Genomic DNA, 17811 nt, shown 5'->3' on the forward strand with positions numbered 1-17811 from the left:
AGTTTCACCAGGACAGGGCTTTTAATTAGTTTTTTGCAATGAGTATGATAATTTCAAACTTGAAATTCCATTTATTATCATCTCGACATAACTAGTCAGGTCATAAGTATTGTCACACAGTAAAAACTTTTCTTTTAGAATGCTGGCCACAAAAAAGTTTATTGAATTCAAATTTCGAATTGTTCATGAAAATAAAAATGTATACTTTTAGAATTTTACTCATTTTTAAATATGGAGTGGACGCTTAAAGAAGACCGTGTTGCAGTTATTGCGTTGCATCGTTGCGGTTACGCGCCAATTCAAATTTTTAACATACTGAAAAATTTGAATATAACCAAAAGATTCGTTTATCGTACCATCAAACGATACAATGAAGACTCTAGTGTAGATGACAGGTCAAGAAGTGGTCGCCCTCGGTCTGTTAGGACTCCAGCAGTGATAAAAGCTGTGAAGGCGCGAATTCAAAGAAATCCCAAACGTAAGCAGAAACTGTTGGCCCTTCAGATGGGGTTAAGCAGAACCACGGTGAAAAGGGTGTTAAATGAAGACTTAGGGCTTCGGGCATATCGAAGAAAAACAGTTTGAATGCTCGTCTAATGGACCTGAGACTGAAGAGATGCCGCGCTTTGTTGAAGCGGTACGCGGGAAAAAAACATCGGGCAATTCTTTTTTCGGATGAAAAAAATTTTACCGCAGAAGAGAGCTACAACAAACAGAATGATAAGGTGTACGCACACAGTAGTGAAGAAGCGAGCAAGCGTATTCCGCGTGTCCAACGAGGTCATTTTCCATCCTCGCTCATGGTATGGTTGGGAGTTTCTTATTGGGGCTTAGCAGAGGTACATTTTTGTGAGAAAGGTGTAAAAACGAATGCAGTTGTGTATCAAAATACAGTCCTGACGAACCTTGTGGAACCTGTTTCTCATACCATGCTCAATAACAGGCACTGGGTATTCCAACAAGATTCGGCGCCAGCTCATAGAGCGAAGAGCACACAAGACTGACTGGCGGCGCGTGAAATCGACTTCATCCGGCACGAAAACTGGCCCTCCTCCAGTCCAGATTTGAATCCGTTAGATTACAAGATATGGCAACACTTGGAGGAAAAGGCGTGCTCAAAGCCTCATCCCAATTTGGAGTCACTCAAGACATCCATGATTAAGGCAGCCGCAGATATTGACATGGACCTCGTTCGTGCTGCGATAGACGACTGGCCGCGCAGATTGAAGGCCTGTATTCAAAATCACGGAGGTCATTTTGAATAAACTTTAGTGTCATAAGAATCTATGTTTTGTTAAGTTCATTTTGGTATATGAATGGTTACATAATGAATAAATTTGCTTCAATTATTTTACATTAAACATGTGACAGAATTTATGACCTGACTAGGTATATATTCATTTTTTTTTAAATTACTTTGAGCACCGGTGCGACTCTTGCACCATATAATATTTAGGTAATATGAAAAATTCATACTTATTCCCAACAAAATTGTTCTTTGGTTAAAAATCTTTTGGACAAATGTCATTTCACTTTACCATTAATAAGTTATAAGGAGGAAAAACGTTAAGCTTCAAGAAAAGCGAAAGGCTATTTTAATGCATGTCACGAGAGATTCTAGCGTCAGCAAAGTACAGTGATAAATCTTTATATATTTCTTCTGTGCATGTGTTTGTCACTGGACTTCTTCTAAACGGCTAGGCCGATTTGAGTGTTTTTTGTATATATGCGTTTGGGTGGTAGGGCGCTGCAGTCGATATCTAGGTTATTTATCTTTCCTAGAAATCATTTACATGGCAAAACAACGTTTGCCGGGCTAATTACTTTAAGTAAAACTTTCGCTTTCATTAAAGAAAAATCGAGTACATTGTAAAATTTTGCGGTAGGCAGTGGCTTGGCTCTGCCCCTGGCATTGCTGAAGTCCATGGGCGACGGTAACCACTCACCATCAGGTGGGCCGTATGCTCGTCTGCCTACAAGGGCAATAAAAAAAAAAGACTAGGCATCGCATAGTTTCGAACTATCTGGCTGAGTTTTTGCTCCTTTGTACTGGTTAAACAGAGAAGCCCCCCTGTGTGCTTAGTGCGAGCTTTTTACTGCCTACGTTTGCCATCAGAGCCTTTTATGCGATCGAAAAGTTGAAAAATTCGCACTAAGCATATAGTATTCATCCCGTCCCAAAAAAAAGTTTTTAACTATATGTTTTTAACTTATACACTGGCTTATTACCTGGCGTTCGCCGATCACCCATCCCCCTTTTAGCAGCAGCTCCTACCATCAGCAAAATACCTACCTTAACAAGGTTGGTTTCTCACTGGTGGTAGGGCCTCTTGTGAGTCCGCGCGGGTAGGTACCACCACCCTGCCTATTTCTGCCCTGAAGCAGTAATGCGTTTCGGTTTGAAGGGTTGGGCAGCCGTTGTAACTATACTTGAGACCTTAGAACTTATATCTCAAGGTGGGTGGCGCATTTACGTTATAGCTGTCTATGGGCTCCAGCAACCACTTACCATCAGGTGGGCTATGAGCCCGTCTAAGCAATAAAAAAAAAGTTTGCACGAACAGCAAAGGTTTTGCACGTTGTCATCCCTATGCCACTTTGCAATGGATATGCCTACTCCTGGAGATGTAATCCGTGGAGGACTGACATAAGGTAGACAGCCGGTCGGTCGTGCGTAACTCATACCAAATCCCTGCTGCGTCGACCCCACATAATGTGAGCTAAGGGCAAGAAGAAAAAGAAGAGTATTTTTCTAGTAACCACAAGGTCTTAACGGCAACTCTTAATACCGCTACGTGTTATAGGTTACCATAGAAATTTGGACCTCTTGTCCCGCGGTTTGTGGTGGCATTCATATTTATAATCTGGTAAATTGAATATTTGATGTATGAGCTTAGCGCCCAGTACAGTAATGAAAAAAAAAATGTCTTGAAATAAATTGACTATAGTTTTATTCTTGTCTTTTTCTTAATGGGTAAGTAATTGAAAGGAAGTGCTGAAATGATGTCACACATTAAGTGACAAAATAAAAAGAAAAAAGAAAAAAAACTAAAGATTTTTTATTTAATCTAAGCTGCTTTAATTCAGTACGTCTGATCAGAGCCTCATCACTAGATTCCTACATTTACAATGCATTCGGAGTAGCGGAATATACCTAGTCAGGTCATAAATTCTGTCACATGTTTAATGTAAAATAATTGAAACAAGTTTATTCATTATGTAACCATTCATATACCAAAATGAACTTAACAAAACATAGATTCTTATGACACTAAAGTTTATTCAAAATGACCTCCGTGATTTTGAATACAGGCCTTCAATCTGCGCGGTCAGAAGTCTATCGCAGCACGAACGAGGTCCAAGTCAATATCGGCGGCTGCCTTAATCAAGGATGTCTTGAGTGACTCCAAATTGGGATGAGGCTTTGAGCACGCCTTTTCCTCCAAGTGTTGCCATATCTTGTAATCTAACGGATTCAAATCTGGACTGGAAGAGGGCCAGTCGTCGTGCCGGATGAAGTCGATTTCACGCGCCGCCAGCCAGTCTTGTGTGCTCTTCGCTCAATGAGCTGGCGCCGAATCTTGTTGGAATACCCAGTGCCTGTTATTGAACATGGTATGAGAAACAGGTTCCACAAGGTTCGTCAGGACTGTATTTTGATACACAACTGCATTCGTTTTTACACCTTTCTCACAAAAATGTACCTCTGTTAAGCCCCAATAAGAAACTCCCAACCATACCATGAGCGAGGATGGAAAATGACCTCGTTGGACACGCGGAATACGGTTGCTCGCTTCTTCACTACTGTGTGCGTACACCTTATCATTTTGTTTGTTGTAGCTCTCTTCTACGGTAAAAATTTTTTCATCCGAAAAAAGAATTTCCCGATATTTTTTTCCCGCGTACCGCTTCAACAAAGCGCAGCATCTCTTCAGTCTCAGGTCCATTAGACGAGCATTCAAACGATGTCCTGTTTTTCTTCAATATGCCCGAAGCCCTAAGTCTTCATTTAACACCCTTTTCACCGTGGTTCTGCTTAACCCCATCTGAAGGGCCAACAGTTTCTGCTTACGTTTGGGATTTCTTTGAATTCGCGCCTTCACAGCTTTTATCACTGCTGGAGTCCTAACAGACCGAGGGCGACCACTTCTTGACCTGTCATCTACACTAGAGTCTTCATTGTATCGTTTGAAGGTACGATAAACGAATCTTTTGGTTATATTCAAAATTTTCAGTATGTTAAAAATTTGAATTGGCGCGTAACCGCAACGATGCAACGCAATAACTGCAACATGGTCTTCTTTAAGCGTCCACTCCATATTTAAAAATGAGTAAAATTCTAAAAGTATACATTTTTATTTTCATGATCAATTCGAAATTCGAATTCAATAAACTTTTTTGTGGCCAGCATTCTAAAAGAAAAGTTTTTACTGTGTGACAATACTTATGACCTGACTAGTTATATTAATACGATGAATGTATACGGTTAATACGCACAGCATCTTCAAATCGAAAGAAATGTATCGAAGTGGTCACAAACCTCGGATATGAGGAGCACGACTGAAGGAGAAGAAAGTATTCAATTTGAAGAAACTTAAACATCTTCAGCTAGCTTTCTCAATAAAATATGTAAAATTTTCACTTAAAGACCATAGATTAGAAACAGAATGCAAGAACTTTTTTTTTTTTTTATAGCTTAGGTGGGTGGACGAGCTCACAGCCCACCTGATGTTAAGTGGTTACAGGAGCCCATGGACATCTACAATGTAAATGCGCCACCTACCTTGAGATAGAAGTTCTAAGATCTCAGTATAGTTACAACGGCTGCCCCACCCTTCAAACCGAAACGCATTATTGCTTCACGGCAGAAATAGGCGGGGCGGTGGTACCTACCCGCGCGGACTCACAAGCGGTCCTACCACCAATAAACTGAATTAGTCCTAGCTCCGTGTATGGGAAGCGCTCTGAAGAACTGTTCGAAACGATATCATTTTCTTTTTGCACTGCACAACGTATCTCTGGTAGCCTACTTTATTACATGCTATAATAGGTACATCTTCAGAAAAAATAAATCTCGTACCAGCAACCTATTATGTACCGTGCCTCGGCAAAATAACAAAATATGTTGTATGTACTTCGTTATTAGAAATTTTAGATGAGAAAAAAAAACGTAGAAAGAGATACTACAGACCACATTATCACAGACATTATGCCTTAATTTATGATTAGTGATATTGAAAAGTATTATAATTGTTCGCATGGTGTTGGGAAAAGACCGTCACTACGATCCACATGGTTCTGCTGTGATGCAAGTTCTACCCGTCCGTTGCAGTACATAATTTTCCACCTAGCCTCTCATAATTGTAATGAGTAAATGTGACGGGATCATCTTCAGAGTACAAAACTGTCTGTCAAAAGTCTCTCTAAGGATCTAGAGGCTTCAAACGGTTAATGGAGCCGATAGACATAACTTGAATACCGCCACCCACATCGATACATGAGATACTACAGCTAGACGGTCATCCTAGCCTTTCGACTGGAACCCACGCATGCTCTCTGGTGAGTTAAGGAAATGCAGGTAGCATTAGTAGGTAGGCAGCAGGTAGTGTTCGGTATGGTATGTTTTTGTCGCTTGATAGCTGAATAGACTTATCAATCTAAGATCCACTAATCCTTTTGTAATTTTTTTTTTTATTGCCCTTGGTGGCCGTGGTTACCGTCGCCCATGGACTTCAGCAATGCCAGGGACAGAACCACCGCTTAATACTCTCCACAAGCCTCGTTTGAAGAAGGACATGTCATGGCGCTCGGGAAACACCGTGGAGGGGACCTCATTCCATAGCCGGATGGTACGTGGCAAGAAAGACCTCTGGAATCGCACTGCAATCTATTCCGGTGGCGGGCGGTGCGATGGTAAAAACGAGATGACGGTATCATCTCGAACAATTCCTACACAAAATTGTCAGAATTGTATTATTCTACTATAAAAAACTTATAAATGCTATCGCGAATACCTAGACAAGTTCATTTTATAAAAGCTGCAATTTTAATATTGCCCCTTATTGTTTTTAGAGTTATGAATCTCGACTGCATTGCGCTATCTTTCATTATACATATTAAATGTACGTAATGTATGAAGTACAATAGTGGTTACTGAAACTCATAGATGGTGAATTTCGCAGTATAAAATATGAGGTTAAAGTCTTAATTGTAACACATACAATTCTAGCTGATCTATCTTTGAAACTGAAACGAATTAATGCCTCGCAAAAATTTGAAACGGACCGTATCTTTGTATACTTGATCACATAAGAAAGGCCCGTTATTATTCGACATGTAAGTACGTTGTTGCATCAATCAATACGAGGGCAGGTCATCTTTCCTAAATACCTTTTTACTAAACTACCGACTCTTGGTATCATGCCAGAAGCCTTCCCTGAAGTAACAAACAAAATTTATAAAGTTTCAATTTAATCATAAAATCCCCGAACGAACGCATAGAACACTAACAAAATAGAAAACGAACACATCTTCATCCTTTAATTTAGAGAAAATGAAAAATGCAATATATACTGCAACTGCGCATGTCTTCTAATATCGATTTGCAAATATTCTAGACGGCTGCCTGAGCTACTTACTGGCTGAGCCACTGGCGGAGCACAGACATTTCCTTTGAACGTATTAACACATATTCTGTGTATTTATCTATTATCTCGTGTTTTAAGTACAGCAGCTGGTTCACATTCACGGTAAGTTACTGAAAAATCATTGTTATAATGTGTTTTCTTTAGATGAGCTTTAGGTGCGTACTAATTTGGGAAGAAATTACGCAAATATAAAACTAATTGGTTAAAGCTTAATAATAATGGAGTGGAATGACGATTTAAACATTGACGACGATCTGTTTAAATTTCTTTATAATTTTGTGACTCTGGTAATTTGAAAGAAGTATTTTTTTTTTAGAAGATCCCATTTCTTTGTGTACATATCAACAAGTAGGTAAGCAACTTATTTGCTCTGCACAAAGATAGAAAAGAAACACATCGTTTCTCGTTTGAATACCAAAAATTCCGTACTGCTGGTTCAATGGCTGCTATTTGAAAATATATAATTTCAACATTTACGATTGCGATTCAATACCTGTAGCTATTTTTGTGCTTTTGTATATTTCGGGGCTCACCCATGTAGCCAACGATTTTGACACTATATATGTGCTATGTATTGATCACTAATATGAACTACGCTTATGGACAATTATATAAGAATGCAAAAAAAACATATTTTCTGTTGTACCTAATTATCCTGGAGACTTGTCTCAGAAAATAGAAAAACAAAGAGAGTACTTTAATATTAGATACTTTTAATATTAAAATATATTCACTATATACTAATTTCAAATTAACTTTATTATTTACTGCGTACTATTTTTGCAATATTTTAATTTAGTTTTTTTTGCATTCTTTAACTTATATATCGTGTTAAATGTAATCAAATCAAATATTTAAAAATATCGGAATTTACTGGTACATCTAGTTGGCCGGATTATTGCATGTTTCGCGGGGTGGACATAAACGGAGAGGTGTAAGCAGAGATGACAAGTTCATTGTTTGTAGTATGGACCATCGTTATCTCAAGTAAGAACGAAGCTCTTTATTGGTGGTAGGGCCTCTTTTACTGGTGGTAAGGCCTCATTTACTGGCAGTAGGGTCTCTTTACTGGTGGTAGGGCCTCTTTACTGGTGGTAGGGCCTCTTGTTAGTCCGTACTACTAGGTACCACCACCCCACCTATTTCTGCTGTGAAGCAGTAATGCGTTTCGGTCTGAAGGGTGGGGCAGTCGTTGTAACTATACTGAGACCTTAGAACTCATATCTCAAGACGGGCGACGGCATTTACGTTGTAGATGTCGATGGGCTCCAGGAACCACTTAACACCAGGTGGGCTGTGAGCTCGTCCATCCATCTAAGCAATAAATAAAAAAAAAGCCAAGAAGATCAATCATATGAGAAAAAGACTGGAATAGACAAGAATAACATGGCAATAGCCTGTCCTTCTCGCCGCAATCAATCAATAAATAGCTCAATATAATAATGTTCGTATCGTGAAAATTCGAATGAAGGAGTTTGAAGAAAATTTTTATTCAAATATGAGTTCAGGTTTTGTTTGAAAATAGAAGGATGGAATATGATTGGCAAATAATAGAAGGATTGCAGTGGAGGCGCCCAGGTGAGAGAAGATTCAATGCAACATTGATCAATGGAACAATGGGAAAATCATCATTCCGTAACTTTGGGATTGGATCACTAACAGCTGCACGTTATAATTAAATTGAGTTTTTGTAACAGAATATTGTACCTCTTCATCTCTCTGAAATAAATGTGTTTTTTTTCATGATACTGCTATTACAGATGTCTAACACCTTTGCTATTAAAAACAAACCTATAAGTTAACTTAAGCGCCATAGTATATAAGAAATAATCTTGGAAGAAAAATTAAGAAGATATGATCCGCCGCCTTATATTGAGAGATCTCTAAAATGCATCTCAAGAAGAATGGAACTAAGTCTCTTAAAATTTGATTGATAACGTGAATTAGGCTAATTCAAGGACATTAGAAGAAATAAAGGAAGCAATACTAGACACAGATTCCAGACTTTCCTAAGGATTTATGAAAAAAAAAATGTCAAGTAAAAAACGTAAAAATGAAAAAAATAATTTTGTAAAATACTCCTTTATTAAATGTCGTCAGTTTTTGTCATTTGATCCTTTGTTTTATTATCCTTTACGTTTTAAAATTTTATAATAAAAAGTAGGTAAATCCGAATTGTTAAACTTATTGTTACTAATAGTCATGATTTATGTTTTAGGCAAAAACCAAACAGCGACCACGAAGAGTATACTTATTATATTTATTATTTCTGTACATATAGAAAGTGTAATATAAGCAATAAAAGCATTAATTTGTTCATAATTAAAATTGATGTAGAGCAACAAACCTCTGTGCTAAGAAATTGAGTTCATTTTTACAAAACCATAATTTGTATTTGCATACCTTCCATTATGCATACCATACATTTCATAAAATTTCAATATTCAGCACACACATACATATGGTACATAATTTTAACTATACATTATATATTATACTAGCGACCCGCCGTCGCTTCGCTTCGGAAACTGTAATTTATTATTGATTTCTCCACTATTTAATGGATGTTATTATACATATATAAACCTTGCTCTTCAATCACTCTTTCTATAAAAAAAACCGCATCAAAATCCGTTGCGTAGTTTTAAAGATTTAAGCATACATAGGGACAGACAGATATAGGGACAGAGAAAGCGACTTTGTTTTATACTATGTCGTGATATGAATATCTAAGTAAATGTCATCTGTCTTAATTATCATCATTTTAAAATTATTGTGATTTTTTCTTTGACTAAGGAACGGTACTGAATTATAATTGCCATTTGGTGGATTGGTTGTGTTAGTTGCTTGTGCTTTTATTAAGCATATCGTTTACAGAACCTCAAAGATGATACCGAAGCTGAACAGGAATGCGATCTTAGTGGGGAAAGTCCACTCCTGCTGTCTTGTCTGTGGCAATTACTTCCCCACTGAGAAGGATGCTAACAGACATATTTCGAAAAAAGGCCACAAGAAGAATTTGGAAGCTAACGGCTTCGTGGAAGAATTTATAAATGACCACATCAGGGAGGTTAGCGCTCTTTATTTAACAAATATAAAATGAAGATAAACAAATAAACTATTATAAAAAATCGGCTTATTTTCTCTATATTCACATTACTCTACTGTTAATTGAAATAAATTATTTTTTTCGGTTTATTACCACAGGTCAAAAACGGATTCTTCTGTGAATACTGTAACAAGTACATATCGGGGCCCACCAAAATAAGGCTCCATATTTTGGAAAACACGCATATCAATAATAAGGGCATCCGAAACCTGGAAAGAGTGGGAAATAATATAGTTGCTTTCAAAAATGTGACTATCGCCAAAGCAGCTTGGCATGGAATCGTTGGACATACCTGCTTAATCTGCAATATTAAATTTGGAGATATGGAGATTCACATTTCTACTAAGGAGCATCTCTTTAAATTAGTGCAAACTGAAGTGAAGTTTGCAACTCATAAAGGACTCTACAGGACGGTTAGTATGTCACTCAAGGTATTTACTAAGCTTGCAAAGATGAAAGATAAAATTTAGGTTACAGCAAAGAAAGCTATAGTATTGAGTAAACGCTTTTACTTGAATTTTTTTTCAAATGGTTTTCCATAATCCTTATCCCCTAAATTATCGACTTATTAAAAAAGTATTTACTATTGTTATTACATGATTTGAAAATTTCCGAATTTCAGATGAAGGAAAACTCTGTTCATTGCTTGACGTGCAACGAAGTTATTAAAACCGCTACTCAAATATTTGTGTCACTCCACTTTTCCCATCCTAAGCACAAACAAAAGTATCAGCAATTAGAACGTAGAGATGCTGAACCTAACGTGCGAGTTGAATCACCAGTTTTACAGCTGGATAAAACTGGTGACGAAGATACATCAGACGATGGCAACCAGGAAGGTGAAGGACAATATCTGGATGTGGCCCAGGGCTATTCCTACGAGGAGCCATTGCTTGTTTGCGATTCGAAAGATTCACAGGAGCATGTAGTAAAAAGGGAGCCTCTGCATCAATTCGTCAATACCATTTTCGTGATTGAACATTATTCGGCAGCTAACAAAGACGTCGTCATTAACAGGAGAATTGTTGTGAACGTATTCAGCTTTTATTTGGTAACGAACACGGACACTTTGAAATGTCAAGCTTGCGAGTTCGAATTAACGTTTGATCAAATTGACGTCCACAAGGCTACTGTGAGACACGAAGCTGCGATGAAGGAAATCCCAGTTATTGTGTTAGACTCTGTTGAAAACGAATTCATCAGAGAGGTAATATATTTTTAAGTCGTTTTATTATACACAATTGAGTACAGATTCAGTGTAAAGCAATTTCTATGACATACGACTGAAGGCTCTTATCTGGGAACATGATCCTAAAGCGTGAACGCGATAGAATTACAGATATTAGATCAGCCAAAGGGATGGAAATAGGAAAATTATTTCCTGTTGGCTATCTGGGATATATGCCAAACAATCCAATTTTGAATTTGAATTTACAAGGAGAGTAGTGGCATATTATCCACGAGATTCTACTTGATCCTAGTTCCTCTAATTTTAATCAAAAGTAAAGGGTATCCGACAAGGCAATCCGAATGGGGCTCTCTCAAGCTACGTGTACTCCTTCTCTTCCTCCGTTAATAAATAGTTAATTAGTAGATAAACACTTGTGCTTTACTAGTCCCAGAGCAACAAAAGCCTACTAGGCCTTCCCAAAAGAGGCATGGCCGGTCTTAATCACATAAAACTACATTTCAAATACCCAATATCCCAATATCCTATCTGATGGATTGAAATAAAGTGCTTAATCGAATTCTACTTTATAGAAACTTTTCCATTCTAGGTACGTCCAGAGGAGTACCACTGCGGCTTCTGCAATATTATTATACCGGGCTTGGACGCGATCGTTGAGCACTTGAAGACACTCGTCCACAAGAAAGCCAAGAACAGTGCTTCGTGGCGTCTACAAAGACATCTTCTGAGGAAGAGGCTTTCTGAGTTCAGCCTAAATGACTAAATCATGGAGATTACCAGATTTCTCTTAACGTTTTACCATTAACAGTCCTATTTTGAATAATAATCAACTAAAGTAGATTAAAAGCAACAGCTGATAATTTAAGTTCTCCATCTCCATCTGGAGATGTTATCAAGTGGAACGAAACCGCATAGTTCTGTGACAACCAAAGGAATAGTTTGCTGACCCAAAATATATGAGTCCACAGAGCAAACCAAAAACAGCGAGCAGTGACAACTTAATGCAATGAGCATTTAATAATGTAAAGTCGAGGTCTCGAGAACGAATACCAGTTCATTCATTGTCTTTTAAAAGTTTGCCTCTAACGAGAATGACTTTAATAGAGATAGCTTAAACCAAACAGCAGCTTGGAATGCTTTTATTAAATCGACGAATCAGCATTTATTAACAGTTCTCCAATCGTATACTCCTGTTCTCCTGTATTTTATCTTAGATTATCAACTGTAGCAGACTTTTTTCATTAACTATGGTGTAGTAGTATTTGCATTTAGTGCGGACATTTTAATAACTTTTAAACGCACGATTGTAGCTTATTCTTCAAGTCATAATGTTTAGATATATATCAGCTGTAGCAAGTTTAATGTTTGAGAATCATTTGGGCGATTTTTCGAAATTCTAGAAATTGTAATGATATTCTTTTGTAGTGCCAAATTTCAGCATAGATGATGAAATGGGTATTTATGTTTAGATGGCCTAAACTCCTAAACCATACGTAGCTGTTGTCGTTAGTAATAATAAATATAATCGCTTGAGGTTAAATATAGAGGGTGGCACCCTAATCGTCTAGTTGTTAGATAAACGCTAGAACGATTTGAGCCAGAGAACAAACACATGTGAAGCCGTGTTGTGAAGGACCGCATACCATCTTGTAGTCAGGATTTACTTGAAGACAAATTATCTTAACGCTATTTGCGTTTGAGAAGTCTTGTGGAACTGTTTTAATAAAGACCATGAAGAGTCAGCTTTCGTATAAGTATATAGCAAGTTAAATTTGTGCCACCCGTTTTCATGTCATAGTTTTAGGGGTAATTAAAGTGTCTACAGGAGGTAGAATTTAACATCAAATAGATGGGTTCCCTACTTATTGGGATTTCGATTGTCTATGAGAAGACGAAGAAGAAACGGTCTTATCGTTCGACGGCCATATCCGTGGCTTGGAGACACTTTTAGTAGATCAAGTAATTCTAGATATTTTATCTCTTCGTATATCTCATATTAACTAATATACTCAGTAGGAATTAATATCATAATTGATATTTTTAAATATCTTTTTAGATTTACCGTAGAAAATCAATGTCATATGATACTATGTAATGGAATTATTGTATGTGAAAAATAAATGGTAAAAAATTATAACTTGTTTGCTTAAATCTAAAATTTTGCACGCAACATAATATTCACGTATAGTTAGTTACTTGTCCTGAGTGATTGAGCGACTCATTGATTCATCAACGCAGAGCCTAAGCCGCTGGGGATACCATCTCGAAATTTTGCAGATGGTGCTTTTTATCTTGTAAGTATTCCAATAAGAGGATTTTTTGAAATTTAGCTTCTCCTCCGGGGTTAATTAATGATAAATGGTACTATGGAAGTCCGCAATGTTCAACGTAAGAAGTGCATAATTTTATACATTTTCTCGTTTTTTCTAAAATTTACTCCTAAAAGGATTAGGAATAGGGTCACCCATATCCGATCTAGGTGACAGGGCAAGGCAAAGCCGCTGTCATCCGAAACATCGTCTTCTCACATTAAAACCGTATAATCTCAAAACTTACTAATTTTACGGGAGAGTGTTTTAAAGGTTTATTAACATGTGATATTTTTAATATTAATGATCTTTGCAATATTTATTTTTTATTTTTTACCAGTTACATTATTTGTCTTTTAAGGTAAAATAAAATTATGTATTAATTTTGTTGATAATAGTCAAAATATAGGTAAACTAAAAAAAATAAAAACTAAAACTGAATTAGGCTCTTTTGACAGTATTTATGAGAAAAATACTGGTGATACCAAATGATTCCGCATATTAACTCAATTTCGGATATTTTTGGAAATTGTATACTTGTAAATTGTCTTTTCGCATCTCCCGGATCCATTCTCGGCGCTTTTGGGCTCTTCAAGCACCGGTCACCGTCGTCTCTTCGTCGTAATCGACGAGTTCGACTGGGGAATTAACCCATAGACATAACCCACTGAGTTTTTCAACGCATTTTCTCATTGGGTCGCCATTCCGATCCGGTGGTAGATTTCGCGAAGTACTGATCTTTCCCGGTCATCGTTCTCGTCGAACCCGTCGCTTGCGATGAAGGGCTCGACGAGTTAATTAACCCACAGACACAGCCCACTGAGTTTCTCGCCAGATTTTCTCAGTGGGTCGCGTTTCCGATTCTGTGGTAGATTCTGCGAAGCACGGCTCTTGCTAGAGTTCGTGTTAGCGACGTCATCCGTTTTATCCCCGTGGGCTCACCTACTAGTTAAGGTTACGCTGAAATAGCCTCTCAAGGCTATCAGCTTAGGCAGGAAAAAAAAAGCTGATCTTGCTAAGGCTGCTGTTAGCAAACTATTTCTCAGTTTACCACGCGCAGCCAGGGCGGGTCTTTATTGTCGACCCGCATACTAAGTTTCCATTAGATACTAGTAAGATAATCTATTTAATGGGTGGCTATCTTTATATAAATAAAAACACTTTATATTTTTTATTTATTTTATGAACAACATTGCAGTACAGAAAGGCTCTTTAAGAGAGCCTCAGGCTATGGATAATGATTACATGCAACATAGAGATCATTAAAATGACTAATACATCAAGAACATTGAAACGCTAATATCTATATGGTTAACCCTTTATAAGTCAGAGGCAAATTACGTCAGAAAGAAACAAACTACAAATACAACATTATTTTAAGCATTATCTTCTCTTTGTATAAATCTTCTAATAACCTTCCCCGGACAGATCAAAGTCAAACTTTTGGCCTTGAACTAAGATTTAAATGGCTTTAAGTTACAAACTGTGATTGTCCGGGCGGTTCGACGGTGATGGAGTCAAACGGAAGCACATTGAGTTCTATCCTGGTCCTGGCACTTATCTGAGAATTCACTGTGTTCACTGAACACACGATTTTCAAGCGCAACTTTACATTAGTATTCAACTATTCCAATGCAGTTATTAGCGGAACTGTTTCTGATCTAAATCCACGGCTTAGTCTATGGAAACTTAACGATTGAAGAGGGTGAAAAAGAACAAGAGTAGAATTTTTCTTCGTCAATACGAGACGCTTCAAAGACATCGATTTATCATGCAGTACTAGATACATATGTAATAGGCTGAAGAAAAAGTTTCATCGTAAAAGAAAATTCATTCAAAAAAGAAAATTCACAACATTTTTAATATATTATACCATTATACCATTTTGTTTATTATACCATTTTATATTATACCATTATACCATTATAATATATTATACCATTTTGTTCGATAAATTTTTGCCATCTTGCAAGTAGAGACATGATCCCATTGCTATAGAAATTTTGGGGCTTCTGGTCAAAATACCGCGACAATTGGTTTTGGCAGTCCTCTCGTGATCTTAACCAGACACTGCCTAAAAATTCTGAAAAGACCGAAACAGGTGGAAATCTGAAGGCGCAAGATCAGGACTATACGGCGGATGCATTAACAACTCCCAGCCAAGCTCTTAATTTTTGCTGTCTAGCGTTATCATGATGAAAAACCATATATCTTCTGTTGATTAATTCGGGCCGCTTTCTCTCAACTTCTTGCTTTAATCTAATCCGTTGTTCGCAGTAGGGTTCAGAATCGATGGTTCTGTCTGGTGGTAACAGCTCATTATGAATAATGCCCTTCCAATCCCACCACACATACAGCATCACCTTGTTGCGAGTTAACCTGGGCTTCGCTACAGTCTGTGAAGCCTAACCGGCCTTTGACCACGACCTTTTTCGCACGTTCTTGTCGTCCGTGATCCACTCTTCATCACCAGTTATCAGCTTCTTCAAAAATAGTTCGGTTTTATTACGTCGTAATAAACAATCACAAATGAGTACACAGTTCATTAGGTTTCTTTCAGTGAGCTCGTGACGTAACCAATATCGAGCTTTTCGTGTAGGTACCCAGTTTTTTTCAAATGCGCCAAAACTGTTTTGTGATAAATTCCTATTTCTTCAGCTACATCGTAACTACTGATATGCCGATCTTGCTTCACTTTTTCAAAAATGGCATCCATTTTTTTCGTAATAGGGCGACCAGAGAGACGAGCATCTTTGACATCAAAATTTCCGGATTGAAAACGCTTAAACCAGATTTGTGCTACTCTCACAGATACTGCACTAGGTCCATAAACATCGCAATTTTTTTTCGCGGCTTGCGTTGCATTTTTACCTTTTTTGTAGTAAAATTTTAAAACGTATCGAATTTCTTCATTAGATTCCCTCATCTTGACTTTCTACTCTGGGTCGAGAATCAAACTCAAAAGTCCTAGTTCGAGCTTAATAAGAGTTTCCGACTGCGTGATCTGGCACGTTTTTGAAGTCACGGTATTTGAATGGATTCCGGAATTTGTAAAAATTAGGTGAATTCGTGTCAATTTTTTAAACTCATTGAGTGTAAGTTTTGACTGTATAGTCTATGACAGGAGCCCACTGAGTTTCTCGCCGGATCTTCTCAGTGGGTCGCGTTTCCGATCCGGTGGTAAATTCTGCGAAGAACTGCTCTTGCTTGTTAGCAACTCTTCGGTTGAGCCCCGTGAGCTCACCTACAAACGTTAGGGCGAAGCTGAAATAGCCTCTCAAGGCTATCAGCATAGGTAGGAAAAAAAAAGTCGATGACAGGTAGAAGTTCTTTGTAGTGCAAAAAGGTTTGTCTATGTCTACTTATGTCTAAAATAATGTTGTATTTTTTATCTACAAATCAAAACTTCCTTGTTATGTACTGTTAATAATATGCCCATGAAACACTTTGAACTGAATTTCATGAATATAACATTAAGTTACATGTTTAAATGTGTCCGATGTTACAGTTGGTAACATATATACCTACTTGTACATTTCCGTTTGATTTTCAATTGACGATCGATTTGTCTTCAGCGAAAAACATTCGTATGAAAAACATTACAACTGTGATGGTACCGCAAATTTTAGTCTCACTATAATAGCACTTCACATACATGTCATAGTGTATTTGTTTTTTTCTTTATCCCAAACGACAATATAGAGGATTTACTACTTATTATTATTTTATTACCATAAATGCAAATAATTCATTTATTTTAGACAAACGCGTTTCTGTTTCCTGAGTAAGTTTATACTTGTTGGTTCATTTGATTAAGTTAGTGTTTTCTTTTGAATATTGATTAAAACTTTTAGTACCTCTACTCGCATACACGGCGTCAAGTGAAATGCTATCATGAGACTAACTTTCCATAAAATAAAATTCAGTCCAATATTTGATCTAATCAATTTACAAGTACAACCAAAGGTTAAAGGCAAAGGTTACATATAGCCAGCGAACTACAAAAATAGTGATTTGTTATTGATCAATTTCTCAACGGATCAATGGATGATTTCTCTTCAATGGATCAAATCTTTTTTGATTTTATATTTGTTTAAAATTCGTTTTCGTATTTATTTAAACTTACATGATCCTCCCTTAAACGAGGTTTTAGGCTTCTAAAGTTCGAAACTGACATGCAGAATCTTGTTCATCTGTGAGAAGTACCAATATGAGCAGTCGCAAAACTAACAATCGCCATCGTCTCCATTTGTGACACTTGCTTGCCAGATACGAGATCTAAACTCAACGCGGCGTAGCAAAGGAGCAAAGTCAACGGCTACGCTACGGTTAAGGCATTAAGATAATGAAAACGAATGTAAAATGACTCAAAACACATTACATTATCCGTTTTTTAGTATTATTCAACAGCGAATTAGCATATACCTTATGAGCGTCTGTTAGGAGGCTAGAATTTATTAAGCTCGATTGCACGTCGAAGTTCTGTTCCGTGTCGATCACTGCGCACTCATTTTGTATAAATGCCGCATTCTGCAGTATACTCCCGGAACCTTAACA

At 37.3% G+C, this 17811-nt stretch overlaps 1 protein-coding gene across 1 annotated transcript; it reads left to right on the forward strand.

Annotated features, from left to right (window-relative positions):
* The first annotated feature begins 5555 nt into the window (after positions 1 to 5555).
* Positions 5556 to 12995, forward strand: LOC114252674 (uncharacterized). The gene is made up of 6 exons (XM_089730730.1): positions 5556 to 5574; positions 6618 to 6749; positions 9525 to 9717; positions 9855 to 10169; positions 10379 to 10963; positions 11535 to 12995. Exons 3-6 carry the CDS (start codon positions 9535 to 9537, stop codon positions 11706 to 11708), a joined length of 1257 nt encoding a protein of 418 aa, XP_089586856.1. The 5' UTR covers positions 5556 to 5574; positions 6618 to 6749; positions 9525 to 9534; the 3' UTR covers positions 11709 to 12995.
* Positions 12996 to 17811: the final 4816 nt, after the last annotated feature.

This window comes from Bombyx mandarina, chromosome 01, assembly GCF_030267445.1.
Source record: "Bombyx mandarina strain Sakado chromosome 01, ASM3026744v2".
In the NCBI taxonomy this organism is placed as follows: domain Eukaryota; kingdom Metazoa; phylum Arthropoda; class Insecta; order Lepidoptera; family Bombycidae; genus Bombyx; species Bombyx mandarina.